The sequence below is a fragment of the Struthio camelus genome, chromosome Z (assembly GCF_040807025.1).
Source record: "Struthio camelus isolate bStrCam1 chromosome Z, bStrCam1.hap1, whole genome shotgun sequence".
Taxonomy (NCBI): domain Eukaryota; kingdom Metazoa; phylum Chordata; class Aves; order Struthioniformes; family Struthionidae; genus Struthio; species Struthio camelus.
Genome location: NC_090982.1, coordinates 55,319,742 through 55,346,671, shown reverse-complemented (window position 1 = coordinate 55,346,671; position 26,930 = coordinate 55,319,742). Strand labels below are relative to the sequence as shown.

Here is a 26,930-nt window from a genome sequence, read left to right as displayed (position 1 = left end):
CAGTGTTTTGGTTAGATGGTGCACTAAAAAATTTTCGTGTTCTTTCCAGCCAAGAGGAAGTGGTCGTTATCCTTTAGCTGTTAAACGCAGAATTACTGCTGTTTAGTGTATGCTTAGGCTGAAAGCATACCTCCTTCGCCATTTGTATTTCGTATAGACTATAACAACCCTGCTTTGTACGATTTTAGGTTTTGAGTATCAAAGTAATGGTACCTGAGAGATAAGAGGTCATGGGAGGCAGTAAGGGTGAGGTGCTTACTGGAAACAGATGTTTATCTCATTTCTACAAAGGTTTTTAACACATTGTTCTTGTTGCTAATACTTTTATAACTACTTATTTCCCTCTTTCCTTGTTCTCAGTTGGAAGAGATAAACAAAAGGAAACTTATGCCTGGAATTGGCACAGGTGATGTGAACACGTTCTAGAGCAAATATGAACAGATGTATACTGCACTGATTTACAGTATTCTCCTGAGAACTCAAAACATGTCTTTTTTATTCCAAAAGCAGCCTTTACTAGTATAAAGCTAAATGTTTTCAATGTTTTCATTGAAAGGGGCCTAGTATTTCACAAATAAAAATCCTTACTTTTCACAGCAGGAGACTTTCTGAAGCTTACTTGAGAGTCAGTATATAACCTGTGCTTACTAAATGAATAGATAGTATTCAAAAATCATGCATTTGAATAATAGCCCAGAGTGTTAGTTTCCACTCAAGGAAAGTTTATTATATTACCAGATATAAAATCAAGGTTATGGCATCTGACAAAAAGAGCAAGAATGTGAAGAATGAAACAGTATCTGCAAACCCTATGGAAGGTAAAAATAGTGATACTTCACAGGGAAATGAGGCCGTACAGCATTGCTAGATAAGTTCATCTGTCTGCCTTGCATGTTTATTCTATAGTGCTTGCTTTGTCTTTGGTCCTAAATGGATGGTTCTTGTTTTAACTATTTGTACTGGGAAATATCATGAATTGATATTGGTTTAGGCACAGGTTTCTAAACCCTTTCCTTGGCTTTTGTTTAGTTTTTACTTATCTGAAATACCTGTCTATTCCCTTAATTGAGGGATGTCATGCTGCAGATATAAACTCACTTCAGTCCCTCTGGAATTCACGTGGACTTGCGGGTGTGCTTACGTTTTTGTAATATCTATTCACCCAGAAAAGCTTTGTGAAGTTTGTCTGGGAAAAAGAAAGACTGGGATCCTGTGTACCAGTTTCAGTATATACCATTTTTCCTCAAGGTTGTTACTGGCCACATGTGCTAGATTGATGTACTTCAGGGAGATATGTCATTTAACGTAATTGTGATATCATTCCTTAGGACGGCATTTTGAAAGGGAGCTTTTTTTTTCTTAAAATTTAAATTTTACCCATTTAAAATACACGTGTTCAACAGCAGCTGTTTTTGAACAATCATAATTATCATAATGTTACCTCAACTCTTTTGGTTTGCTTTAAGGAGCTACAAAAACCTGAACCTATTGGCCGGACCTTCCTATCTCCAGCTGTTGCAGGACAAGATTTTGTCAGATCTGAAGGTTTATTGACTTTTGAACCTGGACAGAGAAATGCTTTGCTGGATGTGACCCTGACTCCAGACACAGGATCCTTAAACCCATTTCCTAAACGTTTCCAGGTTGTGCTTTCTAATCCCACAGGCGGTGCCAGAGTAGATGATGCATATGCTATTGCTAACATCACCATTGTCTCAGATTTGGACTCCTTGCCAATCTGGGGACTTGTTGATCAACTGTATCAGCCACTTGATGACACCATTTTAAACAGAGTCCTCCAGAATTTGAATGTCAAAGTGGCTGCAGAAACTACAGAAGAGCAGCTTACTGCTGTGATGCATATAATAGATAAGGTAAACCTTTTCGGGCTCCTACTTGAATGACCAATTACACCCTTTCAGAAGGGTGTAATAACACTTAGAACTGTGGTAAGATTATGACTAGAATCCACAGCAGTGACTCTGGGACGCAGACTGCAGATATAAAATTAGAAATTGTGAAATCTCACGGTTGAGGAAGGATTTTGTCTGCAACTAGGTTAGGATGGTAGTAGAAAGGTTGAAAAGAGCAACCAGTATTAATTTTGCCTGTGTATCTATAGCACAAGATTTTCTGGTGTGCCAAGTTCCTGCTTTGGTGCCATACTTTCAGAGAACTTATTATGGTTTCTTGGTTCTCAGGCCATATTTATCTTGGTTTTAGCCCTTGCACAGAACATTGAGACCCAAGGTTTGCCCATATCTTCACCAGCTGGCTGCAGTCACCACACAAGCAAATTCTACCTGGGACAGCTGGAGTCCACTGTGCTCTAACCAGGCATGCAAATTGTCTTTTTCCCTGCGGTGGCTTCAGGAATCGGCTCGGCATGATGGCTGAGCACTTCAGCACTGCCCTAAGAGTTCTGTGAAGGCTCTGGGACTAGTTTTCTGACTTTCTGGCTCTTTTGCACTGATGATACAATGCAGAGGAGCTGGAAAACATTGAAGTATCTAGACAGAAACCAATGTAACAGTATTCATAAAAAGGAATAGTCAGTTCATTATTGGTTGTTGCCATTTTGAAATAGAAAATAGAGAAAGTAAGGTCAGAAATTCTTAGAAGGATTCAAGAATCTCTGATTTGTGGAAGAGTGAAAAACACCACGTGATTTCTTTAATAAATCCCTGTTAGTAGGCATATCTTTATATAGTTTTGACAATGTGTGCCTCAATCCTGGAAGCAGTGATTGGAAGGTGGAAAAACGTCTGGAACTTTCAGAATTATAATTGAGATAAAACTAAAAATGTTACCAAACTGTCTGACATGAGGAAATTTTGTAAGACTTCTTAATATATTGAAAAAATATATGATCATAGATTAAAATTAATGACAATAATCTTAAAAAAAAAAAAAAAGCAAAATAATAAAATGATACAATCCTTAAGGATTTATGGGAATCAAGTAATAATTGTCTGCCAAGTTCTGTGCATAAAATGCTGTTTGATTTATTCTCTTCATATTAGGTAACAGATGTAGGTGAAAAATGGTTACTCTCTGATAAAAGTAGAAGTCTCTTCTATGAGATACTCTGTGCTCTGGCTAGCCCCAAACGCAAAGACACACGAGGATATAGTCTGCTTGCTGAGGTGACAGAGAAATTTGCTTTTTCCCTGTTGACTGGGATAGCGTGTGGATCACCAGGGGAAAAGTAAGTGAACTTGAATTCATAGAATGTTGTCAGAATACTTGACAATATACTGATAGAGTAATAAGACAATTTAAGGGAAATTTTTAGATAGGGGACTTGCTTGACAGCTAATACGTTACCTATATGAAAGTGTGTGGCATCCTAAGGTAATCTTACAAAGCGCTGTAATGGCACTATGAGCTGACATCACAACTCACTGATGTCACAAATGACTAGTACACTGATATGGGGTGGGTATGGAGTAAGAGTTAGGAGATTTTTAGACCTATTCATTCACCTTTAGCTGAAATATTGTGTAGAAGAGGATTTATTAATCTTACTGAGAAAATAATACGCAATTGTATGACGGACAACTACGTTCTAAGACTTACGTCAGCATAGGTAAGCCAAAGTTTCTACTGACATCCTTAATTCTGGCATTTTCAAATTGCTTTGTGCTTGGTTTTTCTCACTAGAACATTATTTCAATTGTTTAAAACACTATAGGTTTTACTCATAGCTCTAAATTGCTAGTTTTATCCGCAAGTGTATAATGTCTTGTGGTCAAGCTAATGGACAGGAAAAATAGTTGACTGTAAAAATAGATGACTATCTTTTATGAAACAGATACTCTTAAATAGTGTTTTTTTCCCACTGTGAACCTATTAAATGACTACCTAGTTGAATTTAGAAAAAAAAAAATTTCTTTCAGAAAATCAGCATAGTTTAGATTTCTATCTTTACTTCCATTAGAGATGTAGATTTTCTTCTTTTTTCTCCTTTTTTCTTCCATTTCCTAAATTGTGGTGGATAAAAGGCCCTTCTCAGTACAAAAGATAGCAAATGTCATAAATACCAAGATTATCAACAGAACAGTATGCCCAGAACTTGCAAGTTCTGATTCTTTACTCCAAGTCCTTTGTATCATCTACTGGGCCAAAGAATGAAAGCTCAATCATCTATTTAAATGCATCTGTCCCTTGTAGGCTCATCTCTGTGTCAAGTTATAAAAATAAATATTGTGAAAACCTAGTTTACCAAGGAGGGATTTTGGAAGTGGAACATATTGAGCAAATCTTGGAGAGGAAGTAGAGAATCTGAAGTGCGTAACTTGGCCTCTCTTCTTTTCACAGGCACTGAAGCTCTGTCTATATTAAATACCATAAAGCCTAAACATGATGGAGGAAGAAAGTATTGCTTACAAATATGTTCTAGAGTTGCTCTGTGACATTAAACTCTGTTTCACTTACCAATCCTATTGTTTTTCTATTTCGATAGAGGTAAAAATATCCTCGACAGCTGCCCGTATGTTGCAATAATGGCTCACAACTGGTATCCTCAACAAATCAATGGACACAAATTTGATGGAAAAGATGGGGACTCTATTTATGTACCTGAGCATTTATTAGAGGTCTCTGTTGTACTGACTCCTCCTCAAGATGAGAACTGTGAATCTGTACAGTTCACAGAATACAGCAGCCAGCAGTGGTTTCTTACTGGTGATAAAGAACTTGCCCTAAAGAACAAGGTTTGAAAATAATGCAAATTATTTTTGTACAAAGTTACTTTGACTTAAATATTGATCAAAACATATTTAATATATTTAAAATAATTTGAACATTTTCTGTCTTTCTGATTAAAATTAAGCACTGTCTGTTGAATTTTAATATTAAATAAATATTTACTTTGTATATGTTTCAGATTTTTTCTATGAGTTTGAAGGATCAGAGTTCACACTCTTTGCAAGATAACAATGAAGTCATTTACCGGATTTATGCTACAGGAAGTCGGATTGTTCCACAAAAGTCTCTATGTCTCCTTTGGAATCAAGCTGCAGAAAGGTATTTTATAAATCTATTTAGTTTTCCAGTTTCCAAAAAAACCCTGTATATTTGCCTAAGATGTGATAGCTATGATTAAATCATCTGCCATTATAAATTTGTTTCCATTTCCCATTTGTGGCTTTTTCCTAACTTCTCTGGCCTTTGCACTAGTACATACAACTTTTCTTGCAACAAAATACGTTGTTATTCAAGTTCAGAAATGGCCAAAATGACTTGCGCTCTTGACTTTTTACACCAAAATATCCTTTAGATTATTTAATGATTCCTTTAGGTAAAACTGAAAGGCCATAAATTTAAGAATTGCATTACTTCATTAATATTAATGATACTGTGCTCTACAATTATCATCAGGCAGTGGTTCAAATTTGTTCTTACAAGAGTAGTGATTAAAACCCACATATCTGGTCTGGCTTCAAGTCACTGACTTAGATTGTTCCTAATTTGCTAGTATCCACTCTTTTCTTTTATTCTGTGAAAGATGCTGTGTAAGTGAACAAAAGACCACTTTCGCAAGGTCAGACTGGCGATCTATCTAGACCAGTATCCTGTCTCCAGCAGTGGCTGTTCTTACTGTTATAAACCATGGTGTTTATAAACCAAGAGTTTTCTGGGTATGCTCTTGAATGGCCCATTACTTGATTAGCCTGTGTCTTTACCTTTCACACAGCATAGGTTTGTGAATTCACTTCGTTTCTCACTAAGAATGGCTTGATGTGTCACCTGTTGTATTCTCTCTTAAAGTCAATTCAGCAGTACCGAAACCAAATAAAACATGAGTGTTAGGTTAAAAACAACATATACCAGTATAAAATAGTCTCCCTAATGGGATATGTTGTTCTGCAAGTCAAATTTTTTAATCGTTATAGCCAAAACAGTGCTAAGTTCTTGTAAACGTGCCATTCTGATGACTTTATCTGAAAGATATCAAAAAACTTTTATGTGATGTTTTAGAAAACTTGGCTACAACAACAATTTTCAAGCCTGCTTATCATTTGAATTATGCAAATCCATTTCCGCCAATGTTTACTAAATGTATATTACTGGTCCTGACAGCCCAAAAATTGTCTGATGTTGCTTCTTTGCATTGTAAAAAAGAGAGACTTTCTTCTCTTGTGTGCATGCACTCTCTCTTTTTCTTTTCTGTTTTTTTTTTTTTAATAATAAATTATTTGCACCAGGAAAAAATGTGTAAGACAACTTCATCTTGTTGTTGTTATTGTTGTAGCTGGTTGTCTGATAGTGGGTTCTGCAAAGTGGTCGACGACACGTCAGACTACGTGGAGTGCTCTTGTTCTCATATGTCCATTTATGCAGTTTATGCCCAAACAGACAACTTGTCATCGTACAATGAAGCTTTTTTCTCTTCTGGATTCATCTGCATTTCAGGTCAGTTGATATAAGAGTTTTTCATCAATGACAACTAATGTTCAGTAAGATTGATTGTTAGCAATTGATTACAGTCTTTTTAATTGGAGAGATATTGGGGGAATACTAACTAACTTCATGCTACAAAAGTTGCCATTTGGGCTGCAGTCTGCATATTGCAAAACTTTCCCACTGGAAAAACAAGTCTTGCAATGGAATTTGTTGTGTTGTGATGTTTTCTTGAATCATACAAAAGAGAAATATGTCATGTTCATTTTGAGGGGAAACTATAAAATCCTAAATCCACCTATGTCTCTAGCAGAGATACAGCCTTCCTCCTCATCAAATCTTTTAGTCACTACTCTTAAAATATTGTATCAGTTTAGCCTAGTTCAAGTTTTACCTTGAATGTGACTTTGATATCTTTCAGCCGCTTTGGCTGGTTGAAGGAATTTCCTTATATGACTATATACAGTTAAATCTAGTGATCAGTCAATTGCTTTATATAAAAGAACAATCAGAGTAGTAATTTCCTCTAACAGCTACACCTAGATGTGAAGAATAAGAGAGAGAAACACGACAGAGTCAAACAAAACATTATTATCTGTCCAAATGTTCTTATAAGGCCTGTAAAGTTGTTGTTGAAACTGTACTCTTCGTTAGTAAATTAAAGTTTCATTAAAGTTCATTCTGCAATGATTTATTTCATTCCTGTATTACAAAGACTTGTGGTTGAGCAACCAGTCTGTCTCAAGAGAGAATACAGGATCTGCCTTCACTATCTAAATCTTCCCCCTTCCTGGGATATGGTTCTATTGGAAATGCAGAAAAAATTAATACAACATGAACTTCAGCTTTTTTTTTTTTTATTGGCTTAGCTTTCCTTGGGTCCTTCTTTCAAGAGCTGCTTACTGATAGGTGAGGAGCCCTTCCCACAGAGAATGTCTGTTGTTTAATTCATATTGACAATGAATTAGTGAACAGAAAAGTTGTATTTTTCTTTCTCAGAACTGCTGTAGCATATTTCTACACTGAACACAGATGAAACAGGAGATTACAATTTAGAAGGGTATATTTCACCCTCCTAAAGCAACATCACCCAGCTGGAGACAACTTTTAATTTATTTGTTTTTTAAAGCATTTTTGACTGCATTCATATGGACACTGAAAACTTCTCTGTGCTTTTTCTTTAACTATTAATAAAGGCAATCATCCATATCATGCATAGATTAAAAAAATAACTTTGCAAAAATGAGCATGTTTTATGTTATGCGATTATCGCTGAATCCTGTGAAAAACCTAAACAGATACTAGTAGAAGTACTAAGTAGTAAGTTTGTGAGTAATCCCTGTGTGAACTAAGGTAAACCTGTTCTCTGTGCAGGTTTACCTGTTTACAGATTCCCTTTAATGCCTCTTTAAAAGGTCCAATGTTGTCGTTGTTATCTGGCATAGAGTTTTAGTTTAAATTTCCCATTTTTTTATTCCCATGTAGGTTTCACTTTGGCTATTATCTCCCACCTTTTCTGCACCAGATGTGCAATGTTTGCAGCTAAACTTCTCACTCACATGATGGTTGCTTGTTTGGGCACTCAGGTAAGGGAAAAAAAAAAAAAAAAGGCTGAGGTCTCTTAAAACTAATTTCAGTACAGTTTTCTTTTTCCATACTAGCATGGCTATGCCTGAGCAGCCCTGATTTCCTTTTCCACACACTAAATATTTTTGGAAAATGTATATTGAATTTTCAATATTGGTTGAAATATAAATATCATGTGTTGAAAATTCATTTGAAATTATACATTTTCCAAAATATTTAGAGAACAACTTATGGATGACTACAGTGACATGAGAACATCAGTCTGATATGTGGAACAATAAAGTTTTCGATGCCTGGGTATTGAGACTAATGATTTTCATCACTAACAGCATTGTTTATTAAGTAGATGAATGCCAGCAATTGTAAATTCTGTGGGAGAGATTTACGTTGATTACTGGACAATGAAAACACTCTTGCATGCTTTCCCACATTTGTAGGAAAGTCTAGTTATGAAAATTTTAAATAATATAAGAGAACAAATTGTGGAAAATCTGCCTGGTTCTTCCATACTAGTTCAAATTATAGGTAACTACAATTATCAGCAAACTGAAGGAGTGTACAAAAGGAGAGTATGTCCCCCTGTCCTGTAAAATGGTATACCTTCTTCAGCTTTGGTTCATCTGGGGAAACAGAAAGATACGGATAACCTCAGGTATGTAAGAGTTAATTTACAGTAAGGTTCCTTATGAAGTAGAATTTATGTACATTTATAGTGTTATGAAGATGATGTAAATAGAAAAAATTTAAGTACATGGTCAAGGCAGGGATGCTAAGAGAGTGTAGGCATAATAGCAGGCAGGCATTTAGGGAAATGTGTGAAATCAGGGAGGTACTGTGTAGATGTAATAAACAAAACAGCCCTATGTTACCTGTGAAAGTTTAGCAACGGCACTCTCTCTCAAACATGCTTTTGTACAGTGCCGTGGTTAGTTTATCACTTCATTCTTGTTACCTCATAATATCACTCTTTGTTGTACAATGAAATGCATTGATGATGACCATGATGCAGCTGGATTTGCAATATAAGGAGATGGGAAGATCCTGATAGCACTTCTAGAGATCACTGGATACCAACCAGGTATTTTGCATCTTAGGATGTAAGAGTTTGGACATCTCGGTTCTTGATTTTAAAAACACATTACATTTATATATTTTTTTTAATATTTCTGTCTAGCTATGCTGAAAGCTAATTTGATGCAGGGACCTGTAATGTACTATATGTATGCACTGTTACTAGCATGAGAAGACTCAGACTTATTTGGGACATGTAGCTCAGAACACAGGTGAGGATCTGCATCTGGTAATATGTCGAGGTTATACAGAACAGGACTACTGTGAGCTTTATGGTGTTTTGCAGTCTCATGATACGTTTTGCCAAAGTTTCTGCTTTTTCTTCATAGTGTATACAGTTGCCTATGTTTCTAAAGTTATTTGAAAATGTGCATATTACATAATTACACTGAACCCATGTTGCAGTTTTTTTCCTCTCCGTTACCTTTCCATTTCTTTGGCAATGTTACCTTTCCAGTATAGAAGTGTGTTTCTTGTTACAACGAGTTTCTGTTTCCCGTAAGTCCTTTTTTTTTTTTTCTCCTTATAAGGATTCCTTATCAGATCTTTTGGACTCATTAAATAAAACACCCTAACTTTTTAAAAGAAAGTTAGGTTTGTTATTTTTTGATACTGTTTACATAGTTCTCTTAAGCCTCTTGCATACATTTAGACCTATTGAGTCACTGAATAATTTAGGTTGGAAGGGACCTCTGAAAGCTTTCTTACTGCTCAAGCTCTCTAGATGCCCCAGTCAAAGCAAGCCCAACTTAGATGAGGTTGCTCGGGACACTGCACAGCTGAATTCTGAGCAGATCACGGATGGAGATTCCACAAGTTTTCTGGACAACCTGTTCAAATGTTTGACTGCCCACTGTGGAAAATGTTTCCTAATATTTACTTGGAATTTCATTTGTTACGATGTGTGTCCATTGTCTCTCACGCTATCAGTGTGCATCTCCAAGAAGAGTTTGACTCCCTTATCCATAAGCCCTTCTAATGAGTAGCTGAAGAGAGCAATAAGATTCCCACTGCCTACATTCTTAGGACTGAATATCCCCAGGTCTTTCGTACATCGTGTCATCCAGCCCCCTAACTATCTTGGTGACCCTCCGCTGGACTTGACAGTCTCTTTCCTGTGCTGAAGAGTCCAAATGTAATCTGATGTGGTCTCACAAATGCTGAATAGAAGGGAAGAAAAGCTTCCTTTGACCTCTGTTTAATACAGCCTAGCATGCAGATTGGCCTGCTTTGCTGCAAAGGCACGCTGCTGGCTCATGTTCAACTTGTTGTCCACTAGGACCTCAAGTCTTGTGCTGCAGGGCTTCTGCCTTGCCGTTTGGCCCCTACCCTATGCTGTTACATGGGATTACTCTGTCACCAGATGCAGGACTTTGCATTTGCCTTCATGAGGTTTCTGTCAGCCCATTTCTCCAGCCTGCCAAAGTTCCTAAGAACAGCAGTCCCACCTTCCTGCATATCACCTGCTTCCCCCATTCTGGTGTCATCCACAAATTTACTGAGAAGGCACTCTGTCCCATCATCCGTATCCAAGTTCTTTAAATAGTATCAGCCAGTGTCTCAGCTCCTAGGGAGTGCCACTAGGAAGCAGCCTCTAGTTGGACTTCATGCTGTTGATCACAACCCTTTGAGCCCAGTGATACAGCCAATTTTCCACTAACTTTATAATCCACCTAGCCAAAGTGTATCTCAGCTATTAATGGTAAAACTGTGAATACCATAGAGACTATGTTAAAGGCCTTGCTCAAGTCAAGGTGAACAGTTATCCGCTGCACTTGCCTGAGCCAGCCATCTACTTATGGAAGGCAGGTTAGTTATGGTAGCAGGTTAGTCAGGCATGATTTTCCCTTGGTACATCTATGATGGCTGTTCCCAATCACTTTCTTGTCCTTGCCATGCTTATAGCTCCCAGCAGGATTTTCTCTATAAATTTCCTGGGGACCATGGTTAGGCCAACTGGCCTGTAGTTCTGAGCAGTTTTTTCCAAGAGATGAATGGTTCATCTCTATGCCTAAAAGTTGATCAGAAGAAAGGACAAATAAAATAAAAATAAACCAATGGCTCACGTGTTCAAGAAGTACTTTTAAACGTGTTGTTTTATAGGGTCATTTTCATAACTATCTATACCCCAGGTGAAAAGTGAAGACCTAACTGCAAGCTGAACATTCTTAAAAAAAGTGAAGTCATATGTTAAATAGTGCCCTAAATCTGATGTTGTTACCCTAATTCCAGATCTTATTAAACTGCTAAACTTTTATATCTCACTTCTCAGACAAGTGCTGCAACTACTTTACTCTAAAATAAACCTCACGCTGTCTCACACACCCCCCCTCACATACTTGATGAAGAAAGTATAGTTAAAACAGGTACAGCTATAGGAAATATTTCACTTAAACAGCGTGTTTAATCAAAATTTAATTTTCATGAAAATGGTCTCACCAGCTTAACTTGTTATTTCCAAAATATGCGTGAAAGAACCTTAATAGACAAGCATTTTTAAAGCTTGATCTAAATGGGAAATAAAATAAAATGTTGTGCATTTCTTTTTCTGTTAAATGCATCTTTCTTCCGAAGTTATAAATATACCACTTTTAAATTTTGTTTCATGTACTGATGTGCAAAAAATATCCTCAGTAGCATGGCCTAGCAGTTCTTATCTGCTGAAAATTCCTGATTTTCTTAATACCTCTATTGAATTTAGTTAGTTTCTTTTCAGTAGACAATGATTAAAGGTAGCTTCTCTCACTTTTATGTACTTGAATATATGTACTTGAATAAATAGTTTTCCTCTACTATCTGCCCTGGATGTTTATTCAGCTTACAGTATTTTTTTAATTTGCATCACTATCAGTGCACTATTTACTATTATCTGTAGGTGGCAGTCAAACCTTTTCAACATATTGCTGCGAAACTTGCTCTTCCAGGGCTGTGCTTACTTTGTTTGTGGTTGTGCACAGTGATTCATTGACTCTGACAGTGATGGTGAACGGTGATTCACAGAATTCTACCTTCCTTTTATTCTTCTCTGGGGGTTAGAGTTTCAAGCAATAATGGAGAATTCGTAAAGTATTCAGCAATGGACACTGGTCAATTTAGTATACCAAGTGTTGATGAATCTCTTTGGAAAGACATAAAAAGGTAGAGCTTTGTAAACATATTTTCTTTTCTTTCTGATATTTACTCAGAGAATCACGATGTCTCCAAAAGACATTATTTTGTGAATCGTTAGTTTGTATTTTTGTTTATTTGTTTCAACAGCATGCTATGTTATTAAATTTCATGCAGCAATTCCCTAAAAGGCAAAAGGAAAAAAAATAACAGGCTGAGATTTGGGGTTTTAGAGTAAATTTAGGTGAAGATTTGTGTATTTGAAAAAATAACTTCCAATGTGAACTTATTTCACAATGCCTCAATACATTCATTCTAATCATGAAAATTCCCCTTAAAAAACAAAAAAAACCAAAAACCTAAAGTACCATTTTTTGTTAGGGGTTATTGCTTATGACTACCGTGGTTTTTCCTGTGAATTCCCAGGCGGAAGTATATGAATATGCACTGTGTAGCTGTTTGTGTTCAGTTTAATGCATCTTGCCACAGCAAATTTTACCATGCATATATAGACTATTTGTGCAGCACATGTTCCCTAACTCCTTTGTCTCTAGAATGTGCTGAAGTTGCACAGTGCAGATAACATGAACATTTGATAAGTCTTCCCTTTTGATTTGTTGTGTCTGCACTGTTGAGTTGCTCTGTATATTTGAGGTAGCCACTTCTCTGGAATACTCGAGCATCCACAATCTGATTACAGCAGCAGTTGTGTGCAAATGGCTATCTTTTCTGGCCGGTAACACAAAATTCCAGTCTAACAGTCAAAAAAAAAAAAAAAAGAAAAAAAAAAAAGACTTCTGAGGAAAACTTGTAGCCCTACCTTTGTCAAACAGCAGGCCTATATTTGCTAAGTTGACCAATCCTCAAGCTGCAGTAGCACTTAGCATCATCATTCATCATGTCTATAATAATTATCAAGCTGGTGAGCCAAATTCATCCTACCATTGTCTTTGACAAAAGTGCATGAGGAGAGTTATACTCACTGTGTTCAACTGTCTGAAAGCTGTGAATTATTCACTCTGAAAGGAAATACAAATATATATGCCAGTTATGTTTTTTAAAAAGAAAAGGTGCAAACCCATTTTAAAAAATTGTTAAACATTTATTTGAAAATGATTCAAAATGTAGTCTTAAGAAAAAATTATTTTTAAAAACTGAATTTCTAAGAACTAATATTTGGTAAAATTATTGTTTTATCATTTGCACTTATTCAGATTTGGAGGAAGGTAGAAAATATAATTCTGCCAGAAGTACCATAATTTTTAAGGATATGATGAAGTCTCTAAGAAGTGATGCAAGAACCAGATCTGAGTGACATGGCAGTGAGGAGTTAGAGAGGAGCAGTGCTTATAAGGATAAAATGCAAAGTCAATTTAGAAGTGAGTAGGAAGAAAAGCACAAACAGGATGGTGTATAAAAGAGGATGGAAGGCAGAAAGGTAGAGCCCTCGCTAGAGAAACCAGGCTTTAGTCTTAGAGTAGCAAATTCTGTCGTATAGAGCTTGCAAGTTCTACTATTGTATGAGGGTGAAACTTCCACATGAACTGTGAAATGTTCCTTCTCTAGAATTATCTTTAACCCTTCTCTTCCAAACTAAGGGAACTTTCAAATTCCCCCTTCCATAATTAAAACCAAAAAGAAATTGTTGTAAATATTTGGATAGGAAGGGTTTGAAAAAATATTCCTACATGCAGTGGATAGGGTGATTCTCTGTACTGCTGTTATCACCACTGAGGCAGCTTGTGCCAAGGAATAATTCAGTGCCAGCTTCTCTCTAGACAGTAAAGAGAAGCTTTCAGGGCAGTTAAGTCCTCCTTCATGTTAAGCCTGTGCTTTTTAGAGCCAGACAATGGGCAATTCTAGTTAAAGGGCTGTTTCTGACAGCCCTTCATTAAATTCCATGTCCATGTGAAATATGAAATTCTGTTTTGTGGAAGAGGAAGCAGGAAATATTTTTATATGTTACTGTGTGGTTAGAGCCCATTTGCCCAGTGTGAGGGAGTTTGTATAAAACCTACTTATCCTTGAGATTTAGGATTCCTCCTCTTGTTTTCTTGCTGTAACCTGATAGCAATAAACAATGCCGAATGTGATACTGATAGCTCTTCAGGAAGATGAGCAATCGTATGGTTTGTGAGAGCATAGAGTACACAAATGAGAACTAGACCCAGGCCAGACCAAACACCAGACCAGAAGTGATGCCCATTTTAGAAACTGTGTATTCAGCCCCCTGTTCATGCATTTCATCCAGTTACTCTTAAGTGTGAAATGTTTCAATAAGGAGGATGATGAGTAATAGACAGTATACTTCCGTAGAGGAAAGAATTATTTGAGATAATAATGTCTAAAACTTTCTCATCTACTATAGTAACTAATTGAACATCCACCTACAATCTTTATTGCCTTTGCAAGGAGAACTAGCACCTAAACCCTTCCTCCCAGTGGCTACTCTAGTAGGTTTCATATTGAATTAGTTAATTATCTATTAGCTGATTTCAGTCATTCCCACCAAGTCGGACCACAGTCTCAAGTTCATGCAGCTTCTTTCAGAGGCAGTTTTATCCCAGGAATAAACAGAACTATTTGATAATTAGTTTGCATAAAAGGCAATTTCATAGTAGGGCTATCTAAATTGAATGCTTTGATAGTAGAGCAATGGAATTTTATGGTCAGGAAGGCTTTGAGGGCCCATCTCTGTTGCATAAAGTCACTACTTCAGAGTCCTCAAGAGCAGAATCAGATACAGTCAAAGCTGGAGCTAATGAGGCATTTGTAGTGGAAGACGGTGTGTTCAGGTGATGGATATGGCATATGAGGTGCTTTAGAATCTGATGGTCAGGAAATTATGATCTCAAGCATTGGTACACACAATCGTCAGGATGGGGGTTATGCATAATATACCCTTGAAGAAGGACTGTTACTGTAAAACAAGTAGCAGTTTTTTACCCTGATCACCTAAACGTCATGTGAGGAGCTAGGAAGACTAGCTTATCCACAGAAATCTCATTGCTGCATTTTTCTGATTTTTCCAGTAGAGGGAGACATTTTTACTCTATGGTTACTGGCTAGAGACTTTGTAAAGCAGAGAGAATGTCAGATGTGAAATGGCTGTGACACTGAGATGCTTGCTATAAACTTGAGGTTATCTGCAGATACTTAAACCAGGACCCAGGCAAACGTAAGCAGCAATGCAGATGCTATAGGAGGTGGTCTTTCAACTCTCAGTTGAGAGAGTATGGAGCTATAAAAGCAGCTGAAAGTGCTCTATCCCTTCCTTTAAAGGAAAAAGGGCAAGATGAAGAGTTTTAGGAGGCTTGGCTAAGTGATGAAACCTATAAGAAATAAATTTGAGATACTCATGTAATTTTAATTTTATTTTACCTTCTTTTTTTTTTAACCAACCAACACAAAATTTTGTTCTCTTAGTGATAACATATCACTATTCTAATGCCTGTGTTTTCCTATTTTTGCTATTCATAAGGATAACGTTACTTTACTTCCCTTGTTAACTTTTCTGATGTTGTGTCACAATGTAGTGTTAGTGCACAAGCTGTTAGTATCTTCTTATAAATTATCTCCTGCTGTTTGCCAAAACTCAGATATATGAGCAATACTATAACATATGTTAGAATGCTACTACATTATCTCACACCTCCTGTCCTCATTGCAAACAGTTAAGTGTTCTGTTTATCACTTTAAAGCATAAGTGTATGAGATTTCTATCAGCTAATGCCTTCCAGCTCTTTTTTTCATTACACTGTACTTTTTTCCAACATCATAAACTTTTGGGGACCACAGAGAGTGGAACAGCAGCACTCCCAAGGTGCCTGTTCATCTCTTTCTGCCTGTATCTCACCATGAAGCAGGTGATGCTTTCTTTATCTGCTTCATGCTGTTTTCAGCTCTTCATATTTTCTGCCTCCTTTTCTGCCTTTATCTCCCTTTGTTTAGTCCACTCACGTTTGCCTTTCAACTATAATAAAAATGTGGATATATATTAGTACTTCTAATCAGCAAATCTTCCATTGCTCCTTTCCTTACTAAAGGCTTTCCGCAGCCCTGTCCTGAAGGAGAGAAGGTCCTCAGCAATTGCTATTACCCATAAATTCTGTGCCTAGCAATACCTGTGGAGTGCTGATCTGAAGTTTCCTAAACTAATTTAAAGGTTAGCTCATCTTTTCAAGAAAAGAAAAAAACCACAGTTTTTTGAGCCATAGTGCCTCAACGGTTTTCATTTGTAGCTAATTAAAATTATACTACCTGCTGAATACTTAGCGTTTAGTTTTACTCCACCACCATTCCTCCATTTGCTTCCGTATTCCAGAATATGTACACTTTTTTCTTAGTTATTTGTTTGAATTTTTGGCATTTTTCATGGATCTGCTTCTTCATATCTTACAGACAGTTAATGTTCCATACGCATTAGATTAAGAAATCCTGCTCAGGACTTCATTGGATTAGCTTCTTGGTTTAAATGAAACTAGAATCTGATCATGCCGGAGTCACAGGGCAAGTACAGTTTTAAGTCTATAGGTGTCCAGTTTGCATTTGAAAATAATAGAAAAAGATGTTTGTAAATGCCAACTTACCCTGTTAATTGTGATCAAATACATTTGTATAGGTTTTGATAGTTTAATCAGCAGGCAGATTTTTATCTATTCTTGTATAGAAAGTGCAATAATAATTGACATTTGAAAATGACTTTACGTGGGTTTATAAGAATAATACAAAAAGCTCATACATAACTCTAAATCAAGAGATGCTGTATTCATTTTAATCATTCTTTTATTGCCCCTTCTAAGTTAATTGGGTATATTTTGTGTTAAACTGAATATGAATTAAAACAAACACAGTAGTAAAAATCTAGATCTGAATAGACTCTGAAAAATGACCATGAAAACTGTAAATGCTGGAATTACTAGGTAGTGAATGATGAGTAGAATAAGCAATGAGGAGTTTGTATTGTATATTGGTCAGATGGAGAAATCAGGAGGCGGGCAGGTGTGCAAAAAAAAAATCAAACTCACAATGTTCTATCACAAAAAAGGCTTCAGAAACATTTCAGTTTGTCATAGATTGTGAAATGTTTCCATTTTATTGGGAATGATTTGTGTATTGAAGGACTTGGAAACTCAAGCAACCCAAAAAGAACATAAAAACAAGGCCAGCATGTGGCCAAAGCCCACCTTGATTACCAAGGAAAGAATGGAATCAATGACAACGAGGCATAAGAGGACCTTATGTAACAAAATTGTAAAGTACATGACTAAATCATGTCCCCTACTCCAAAACATTGTACATTCAGTCCAAATCCACTGAGGTGCTATTTTGATGGGGAGCTAGTCCTTGAAATTATGTTGTATATCACCTTCTGATCATTTCTTTCCAAGTTAATAGCTAGGCAGAAGTCATAGCTCATGGACCGCCATGCCATATTGCATTTGACAGTTTTCTTCTGGGCTAGCAAGATTTCATTCTTTCATCCCTACTGTAGATTTTCATTTACTTGGGCAAGATAGTAGTGCATCTTTTCAATATGGATACTCAGGGCCGTATAATGATCTTCATTTCCTGTCTTCCTTGGTCCTGGGACAAATAGTGGCCAAAGATTGGTAGGTGGTTGCTGATTTTTTTTTTTTTTTTTTTTTACTGTGTTCCCACAGTGAGAACACAAAGGGATCAAAAGTCATACACTGTATTTGTATGGCTTCATGTTTCCCGTGAAGATATACTGGTCCTATAAATCTGACACACAAAAACATTTTATCTTCTCACAACCTCTTTCATAGTAGTGCATGACTTGACACAAAAGTAAGTGAGCTGCAGATGGAGAAAAGCATAGCTCAGAAGCATAAATACAGAGCTGTTTATTCTTGGTAAATTCACCCTTAAAAGTGGCTTATAGCTGCTGCTATTTGTTACTTCTGAAGTTTTTTTTTTAATATTACAGAGTTATACTTGACTGTAATCTTTGATCTAGATAAAGTATTTTACTTGATTTAGAGACAGTAATACCTACATTTTCAAAAGATCTCCACAGGAGACTGAGTTATGTAACAAAAGCTATCCTCACGTTTAAAAATGCTGTGTAACTAGCGCAGATCCTCGCACTCTCTTACCTTCGAGCAGAGTTTTGGGTAGATGGGTGGTTGTTACTACGTTCCAAAATCCTCATTTTAAGGGTTTCCAAGTCATTAACTCATTGTGATACACAGAGCCCTACACTTGACCTGGGAAAGGTTAAAGTGATGTTCATATATTAATCTTCATAGTTTATATAAACATGTAACTTGGCTTCTATACTTTATGCAGACCAATACATGGTATGAATACTTTGCAGCTCATTACTAACTTTTAGCAGAGACCAGGCATGATGGCAACTAATCACTTTGGGTTAATTATTAGTTTGAGTGTCTTAATTTCCCAGCTTTGTCTTCAAAGAACAAAAGCTTTCAAGACTATATTTGATAGTAAATACTATCTATGTGTAAATGCGGTTTCACTGGAATAGAGTAAAAGCAAAGTTGGGAAGTTGAATGAACTGGTGTTCACTGTATGATGAGTAAGTCTAAAGCGTTAGCTCTTCAACTACCTTGTGTGTTTTAAAATCCAGTGAATCCATTCACTTTTGTCTTCCTCTACCTATGTGAAATACCTACCTTTCACCTATGTGAAATTTTTCCTCTGTAATATGCTCTTAGTTATGTTTATTTAGTGGAACTATGAATGAATTTAGCTTTGAGGCTTTTGGCATTTAGATTGCAAGCTTTCTTTGTGCTATGCCTGTATGCTCAGTGATACTAAAAGAGTACAATTGAAGGTGAACTTGATCTTAATTATCTTAATAGGTCATTGCTGACATAGCAAGCAAATGTAAGGCTCTATTATCTTCTGTTTAGATGCAGAATGGAAAATGGTTCTTTTTTTTCACAAGCACAAATGCATAATCTCATTGAAATCCAGTCATAGCAGTGGACTGGGCTTGCAGCTGACCAGCTTAGCTTGCTCTGGCCAGGAGCATGAGGGTCACTTGGAATTTCCCACTACACCTTAGAAACTTTCTCCTATTGTTGCCTGAATGATTTTCCTTCATATTCATAATAAACTTTTACTAAGTTCACCGTAGTTTAGAAACTTAAAAGGTATGTGTTGTAAAATAATAAAATGTACTAAGAGGTCTTTATCAAGACAGTTTTTAACATATTACTGCAGTGTGTGACACATCCACATGCAGAGCGTTGTGGTAATTTTCACAGCATTTGCTAATGTTTCAGGTTTTTTAGGTTTAAATTTTTTAATCTTTATCTTGAGATCATTCACTTCTGGAGGCTGAGACGCAGTGAATATCACTTTGTAGATCAAAGCAGTCTGCCCAAAGAAATGTGTTATTCTTTCCTCCAGCCTTTCACAATGGAAGTATGCTTTAAAAGTTTCACTACAGGCTTAAGCATCTTCAGAAACTATTTCTTTGTTTGGAAATGCTGAGATGGACAGCTGTTACAAGTGAGCTTAAATGTCAGATAAATGTCAGATTCTAGTGGACAATCTGTTTTTTAAAGGGAAAAGGTACAGTTTGTAACTTCTGAAATTACTGATGTGTTTCCATCTTCAGAATGTTTTAATATTCTACAGAATAATAAGAACATTTAGCTATGTAATAAGACAAGAGCCTGGCGTCTTTTCAGTGTGGCTTACCTGATTAAACATAGTTTGAAAGAGTTGGAAACCTCTTTAAAGCAAATACCAATTTTTGTGAGCTTTTATGTTACAGTAGTCTATTGCCAGTTTAATTAGTTCATAGTTCACTTATTGCTTGGCCAATTTATGTAGTTTTACATTGTTCATGATTCTTAAAATGTGCTAAATATTATAAAAGTAAATTTGAAGGCAAGAGGAGTTTGTAGTGTAAAGAATCCACTATGCCTTTAAGCTTCAGCAGGCACCTTTTCTGCTTGAAGTTTCCATTGAATGCTATCATATTTGCCTTTAAGGAATATTTAATCTTTCTAAGTTGCTGAAGTTTGTTGACTGAAACATGCAGGAGATGACTCTTCCTATGGAAGTCGTCACTTGCCATCATTGGTGGAAACGCAAGGGTTGTAGCTTCACCTAGCCACTTTCATATTCCTCCATAATTTAGTCTTAAATTAGCCACAAGAAGTTTTAGTGACGCTGTCCTAACATGCACTGAATGTTCTTGAATGATAAATAATCCTAGACAGGTCTGTAACTTAGACGATCTGGTATATCGCATAACTGTAGTCTAGTGCTTGGGGAACACCAGACAACAGAAAACTAGTGTCTTGTAAAAGCTTATTTGACACCATCCTCATTTTTGAGCTACTTCACAGGGAAAGAGATGAAGTTGCAGCTGTAGTAGCTAATTTTCAATCTGTTTCAAACTTTATGCTTTCAAAACTTCAAGTGTTTTTATTACATTTCTTTTATGCAAGGGGAGAGAAGCTTGATTTTTAAATAGGATTGCAGTTCTGTAGAGTAAAAGACGTAGATTTAATCTCTATAATTTTCTCTTCAGCATTTTCGATCAGGAACAAAGGGAGATGGGATGTATTCTCGACTTGGACTTGACATTCTGCTTTCTAATATTGTTTTGTAGCTGCTTGTCAAGACTTTCATCTAAGTAACGTGGATTCATTATCATTGTACCAAAGAAACAAATTCATGAGGTTAAAAGTGGTCTTTTATTTGATAATTACAAATTAATATGCTTTAAATAATCTAGTATATTATGAACTGTCACTTACTAATGTAGTGGTTTTTCTCTAAGATAGAATGACATAGATGGATTACTTACGGTACATACATAAGTATAGATGGTTTGGTAGGCCACATTTTTGAACATCATTTTTAATATGGCCAAAGCTTCCTGACTGAGATTGGAAGAGCTTTGCATAATAGCTGCCTGTGACAGACCACTGAGAAAAATCAAGTATCACTGTTAAAATTAGAAACATATATTAGTGATCTCACAATGTAAGTCAAGTTCCTGTTTCTTCTCTCCCATTGAGGCTTCCCCCTACATAAGATGGGCATATGGAACCCAATGTTTTTCTTACAGTTTGTTCTGAGCATCAATACGGCTCTGTGGTCAGTGCAATAGCATATTTGTCCTAAGGTTGTTTATCACAACCCAGCATAAATATAGCAGTTGCTACACTCTCAGATGATACAGAATTTCTAGAACTAATTCTGTTGTGATGTTCCATATTTGGTTTTATTTTTATTTGTTTGTTTTTACCTTTCCATTTGGAATTATTGGGCTGCTAAGAACTTCATCGCTTTTAAATCCAATAATATGCTTTATGCAGTGCAATTTCAGGATGTTTTTATTAATGTCATACTTAAGAAATTTAGTTCCAAGCTTAATTCCACTACTAAACTCTGATTTGCTAACTTTTAGTCAGAAGGCGTAGAATAATGTTTACCCTGAACTGACTGCATCATTACAGTAATAGCCTAACGGGTATGCCCTGTCCTGATTTGCTTGGTGTTAAAAATACTTTGTGAATGATCAAATGGAAAATGTAGTTAATAAGAGGAGTGCTAGATTTATCATCACACTAAACAGATCAGTGAGATGTAAAAAACAAATGGATTTTATTCAAAGCCTGTTTCAGCTTACAGGTGTCTGTTCACAAGCATGATGATGAACTTGAATTGGGCCCATGTGTTTTCTGTTCTTTGCTGACATTATAATATTCCCCCTATAACCATGTGGACTGTAAATATTCTAAAACTTTCTATGTTACACTAAAAAGCCTATCCATTAGTGCTGATAATCTATTCCAGATCATATTACAGAGCTTTGTTGGACTGCATGGAATTTTTCATGTTCTTTTCAAGATGAGATTTTTTTTTCCTTCATTGATTAAAAACTGCATGGTCAGAAGAATGCTGAGAGAACAGACTACTTGCGGTAGATCCTGTTTTTATTTTAGCTGCTAAAAATCTCTCTCTTACATTATTAGGTTTGGAGACAAATATGTGGTGTAGGTTAAAGAATAAGGGCTCTCATAATATGGCCCTCCATTTTCATTAGATTTTTTGCAAGTCTGGAAGTCAATTAAAAATGAGAAAAAGTTGTGCAGATCTACTTTATTATTTGAAAATGTCTCTATGTCCTCTGATTCAACAGCTGATTGCTCCTTCCTCCAGATGCTGAGGTTTCTTCTTCCACCCTAAGCCCAAGGCAAGAGCCTGCTTTTTATTTTAGGGTGCTTTTTGTTTTGGGTGTTTTGTTTTGGGTGGTTTTTTTTTTTTTTTTGCTTTGCAAACTTTCTTCTGTTAGTGTAAATCATCGATGTAGCGTTTCATGATTCTTAACCCCCTCTGGGACTGGGGAACTTCTTCCCCTCAGTGTGGTAAAGTTCTCATTAATTTCAGCCTATCATATTGTCTTTTTTGATATCGTTGTTTTGGTACTTCTACATAAAACGCTGAAATCACTGACTCCTTATGATTTTCTTGTCAGTGGGCAGCTGCTTATCTTTCTGTATTTTTGCTGATTTTTGTTCCAACAGGAAATCTGTCCATTGAAATCCCTTCTGTCATATAGTCATTAGGTCCGGTAGACTGTAATATTTGGGATGATTTGAGGAGAGCTATGAATAAAGAGAGAGTTTGACTCCTAAGTATAGCTGCTAAGTAGATGTGCCTCGTGATATAAATTCACTCGTCATTAATAGATGACCAGTAAATTCCTGTATCTTCTATCATAGCAGAACAATGGTGGTTAGAAGGGACCTCTGTAGGTCATCTAGTCCAGCTCCCTCCTCAAAGCTCCCAGTGCAAATGAGAAAATATATAAAGAGTAGTGGGTTTTTTTCATTCTATGAATAAAATTTAAAAAGCACTCTAAATACTTTTGATAATTCCACCCATGGTTTGTTTTTCAAAATGCTACATTTAGTGATTACACTTGGTGGCGTGAGTTAAGATTCCTCTGACTGCTTAGCTCTGCAGAACATAGTGCTACCCCAGACTTTTAGAAAACATTTTTTTAGTTAATCTCAAAAGTTTAAATATAGGTATTGTATCATATGATACATCATTTTGAGCGATATGGGAAAAAGATGCAATCTGAATTATTTTAATTTCTGAGATGTGTTTCTAACTTAAAATTTTTATGTAATATAAAAGCATACATAGTTACTAAATACTTTAACTTTTTCGTGTTGTTTCCTAAGTTGTTTTAAAGCAATTCAAGTAAAATAACCGATCCACACTCTCTCACACACTGTAATGTAAGCTGCCCTCAATAATTGTGCATATGCATCTGTTTGTCTGCACGTAAATGTTCATATGCACTGTCATCATTTCCCGACGAAGACTGAACCACTGAAGTACTGTGTTAGAGGTTCTTGTACAGCAGGTTTGACGTAAAATACGAATACTGCAGATCTCACAGAATTTGTGAGATTGCTGGTCAGATTTTCGCTGTTCCTTTAGAAGCGCAGTCTTCACCTTCATTTTCTTTTCTTATCTGTTTCTTCTCCAGGTGGTCTATATAGACCTGACTGCCTGTTCCTTTCAAGCTTAACTTTGATTCAGAATAGTGAAGTAGATCAAGCAGTGTAGTTTAAAATTAATTCCTATTAGTGCTGTCCTGCTTTATGTGAAATAAGGATACGTTTGATAGTTAGCTCATCCATATCAAACTTCTGTGAGCATATTATGATCCAAATATTTTGTTGTATTTTACAGAGAAAATAAGCGAACAAAAAGTGGTGTGTCATGGTACAGGAAAAATAGTCCTTTTATTAAAAAAAAAAAAAAAAAACTTCTAAAAGCAAACAAACAAAAAGAAAAGATCATGTGCTTTACACATTGTGCTGAAGTTATTAATAGGATCAAGAATAACAACAGAAATGATTTTTGATAAATACAAGCGTGTACAGGAGAATTGAGGCTACTGTTAGAATTGGCCTCGGTCCTGAGCTAAAGGGGAAGTAGAATCCAAACAGTTTTGTGAGAAACTAGAAAAAAGGAAGCAATCCAGCCCAACAGTCAATCAGTTCTGTTTGATTTACACCCTGCTTCAGTTTACATGTGACTGCCATGCTGTATCTGACGCATTATAGTGCTGAAGTTCTTAGGGTCCACCTTTGCATTCAGATTCTGCATCAGTAATTGCTCATAGACCAACATTTTCTTTTGCAAATCTTTGTTATAAATAACAAAAAAAGTTATTAGTGTGGTTAGTAAGTAATAACACGTCCTGGCATGTTCTTTTTAGGGTTTTAAATAACCTTCTGTTTAGCTCTGTTCCAGATGAATTTTTGTCTTTCAGCCTAGATTTTTCAGTGCTTGTTTTATTACAGTTATAACTTTTAGTTGTGAATATGAAGTTCCTCTATGCATGCAAGTTCTGTAGACTAAAATATGAATTGAGAACAAAATTATTTTCCCCATAATTAGGTACAAATTTCATTGCGGATGAAAATCTATATCCTATGAGTCTTAGACTAACAAAATGGAAGACAGTGTTAGCATAGACTTTCTTCCCCACTCCTTCTAGGTATGTTTGCTAGGTAAAGATAGAGCTTCATGTGACTTGTCAGAATGTCATAAAATTTTTAGCTATTCAGAAATTGTTCCGAATGGTTTAAGGGCTATTCACAAAGGCTGACTTTAGTTCAGTAAAAGCCCAACCTCCCCATGCTTCCTTCATGTGGTGAGAGAATCAGAGCAGTCAGGTTAGGCTCCTGCTTTAACTACTTCATGAGGAAGTCTATTACTCTTTCTTGTCCATAGAGATTGTGTTCACTAGTTGAATTTAGTCTTTGTGAGTTTCTCCACATGTCTTTAGCGGTATCTTGTTTTGTGATGCTAGTATCAAAGTAAAGCAAGACCTAATTAATATTTAATGTGTCAAAGCACATACCTGCTTTATATTGCTTGTTTCTATGAGCGCTAGTCACAAAGTTGTCCAACTGAAAGAACAGATATTTTGCTTTTTTAATATAACTTGCAGAACATAGGTGAGGACGGTAAGGTAGCTTCTAAAATTCCATAAAACGAAAACTATGTGTAGACAGTTATAGAAAGGGAAACCTCATAAAGTGTTTATTTTTGCGTAGATAGTGACATAGGCAATCAAAAGTCCAACTGTATTTTTTCTTATATGGGCAACTAAAGATGGTGTAATGCTCTTTGATCATTCATATAAATCTCTCATTAGTAGTTGCTAGGCAGAACATCAGAACTGAAATTACAGATGTCAAGAAGTGTCTCTGGTAAAAGGTTTGTTACTAGACTACCTGAAAGTTATTAGTTTGGGGAGAGGACTTGATGGATGTCAATGTATGTGTATTTTAACTGTCCAGTCTTCCATCATTAAATCATGATTTCATCTATTGAGAAAAGGCAATATAGAACTGTTACAAATTCAGAAATATTTCACATTTAGATTTTTTTTCAAATCATTATTTTAAAAAGCATGTGTTTATAATTATCAAAATAATTCCTTTCTGTTGACTGAACAAAACTAAAACATTAATTTTGGTTGGTTTGACATTGATCTATATATGTAAACAGCATACAATATATGTGCTATTGTCCTATCTTTGTGTGAAATACATTAATTCTTAAACTATCGGATTTTTTAAAAAAATCAGATTACGTATGCTAAAATTAATTTTGTTAATATGTTGCATAATACAGGAAAAATATATTGTCTAGGTCATATTTGAAAGTGAATACATTCATAGCAAAAACTCATTGTAGATTATTTCTTTGGAGTGATTAATTGCTGTGAAATTCCAGACAGTGTAATTCCTGCTTGAGTAGGTCGGCCAAGTTGCAGAAGGTTCCAAGACACCACAAGCACAATAGTAATTTTATATCCCCACCTGATATAATTACACATAGACAGTAATATTTTTTTAAGAAGAGAAATTAAATGGTTGGGCTGCAGTTCCCGGAAAAGTTGCTCTCACTCATTATTTCTGGCTTATTTATGTTTAAAAAATAATAACAACTACGAACAAGGCACTATTCAGTAACTTGTATTGCCGGAAATGATGACAGTGTTAAATAGATTTTCTTTTTGTAAAGAGGTCCAATTACTGCATTATTAATGATATTATTTAAGTACTCATTAAATGTGACATTATTTAATGGGTTCATGTTAGTTTAAAACCTTCATTAAAGGATTACCATGGGGAGTTTTGCAATCTTGTATTTTTCCATTCATGCAGTATTCTAGTTCCCACTGTTCTAAGAATTGGGAAATTTTTTTATTTGAATAGTGAATTTGGGATCCTACGTCCTTGGGGAAGGTGAAGAATAGGTAGTTTTGGGGTGATATACTAATAGACTGGAAAAAATTTAAGCTTTATCAGTTAAGGTGGTGTTTATTTGTTCTATGAGCCTTAATATCTAGATGACAATTTCCTGTCTTGCTGAAAGTGTCCCATTAAACAGTACTGAGTTTCGCAACTGACCCATTGCAGAAGTAGTTGCAATCCCAATACGAGAAACAGGGCAACCAGGTATTTCTGTTTTTTGTAATTGTGAATGCATCTTTTATACTGGGTAGATAATAGAGAAGGAAGAAGAAAACTGTGGTACAGTTAGCATCGCTGTTCTTCCCTTTGTGTTGGACAGCTAGAATTTAAATATTCTAGGATTGTAGAAAAAAAGTCTTTTGTGTCTAACACTATTAAGTCTTTGTAGTTGTAATCATTTTATTTGATTAGCTTTGATTAGCTTGATTATAGCTTGGTAAGGATGATATT

The 26,930-nt window shown here is 35.8% G+C and overlaps 1 protein-coding gene across 1 annotated transcript in view; it reads left to right on the top strand.

The window, feature by feature from the left end:
- Positions 1-26,930, top strand: part of LOC138064775 (adhesion G-protein coupled receptor V1-like) — a 273,548-nt gene that overhangs the window by 121,685 nt on the left and 124,933 nt on the right. The window contains exons 79-84 of the mRNA XM_068928702.1: positions 1,467-1,874; positions 3,024-3,208; positions 4,466-4,715; positions 4,889-5,028; positions 6,257-6,417; positions 7,891-7,991. Of these exons, the coding sequence (XP_068784803.1) occupies positions 1,467-1,874; positions 3,024-3,208; positions 4,466-4,715; positions 4,889-5,028; positions 6,257-6,417; positions 7,891-7,991 (1,245 nt within the window). The remainder of the gene's footprint in view (positions 1-1,466; positions 1,875-3,023; positions 3,209-4,465; positions 4,716-4,888; positions 5,029-6,256; positions 6,418-7,890; positions 7,992-26,930) is intronic.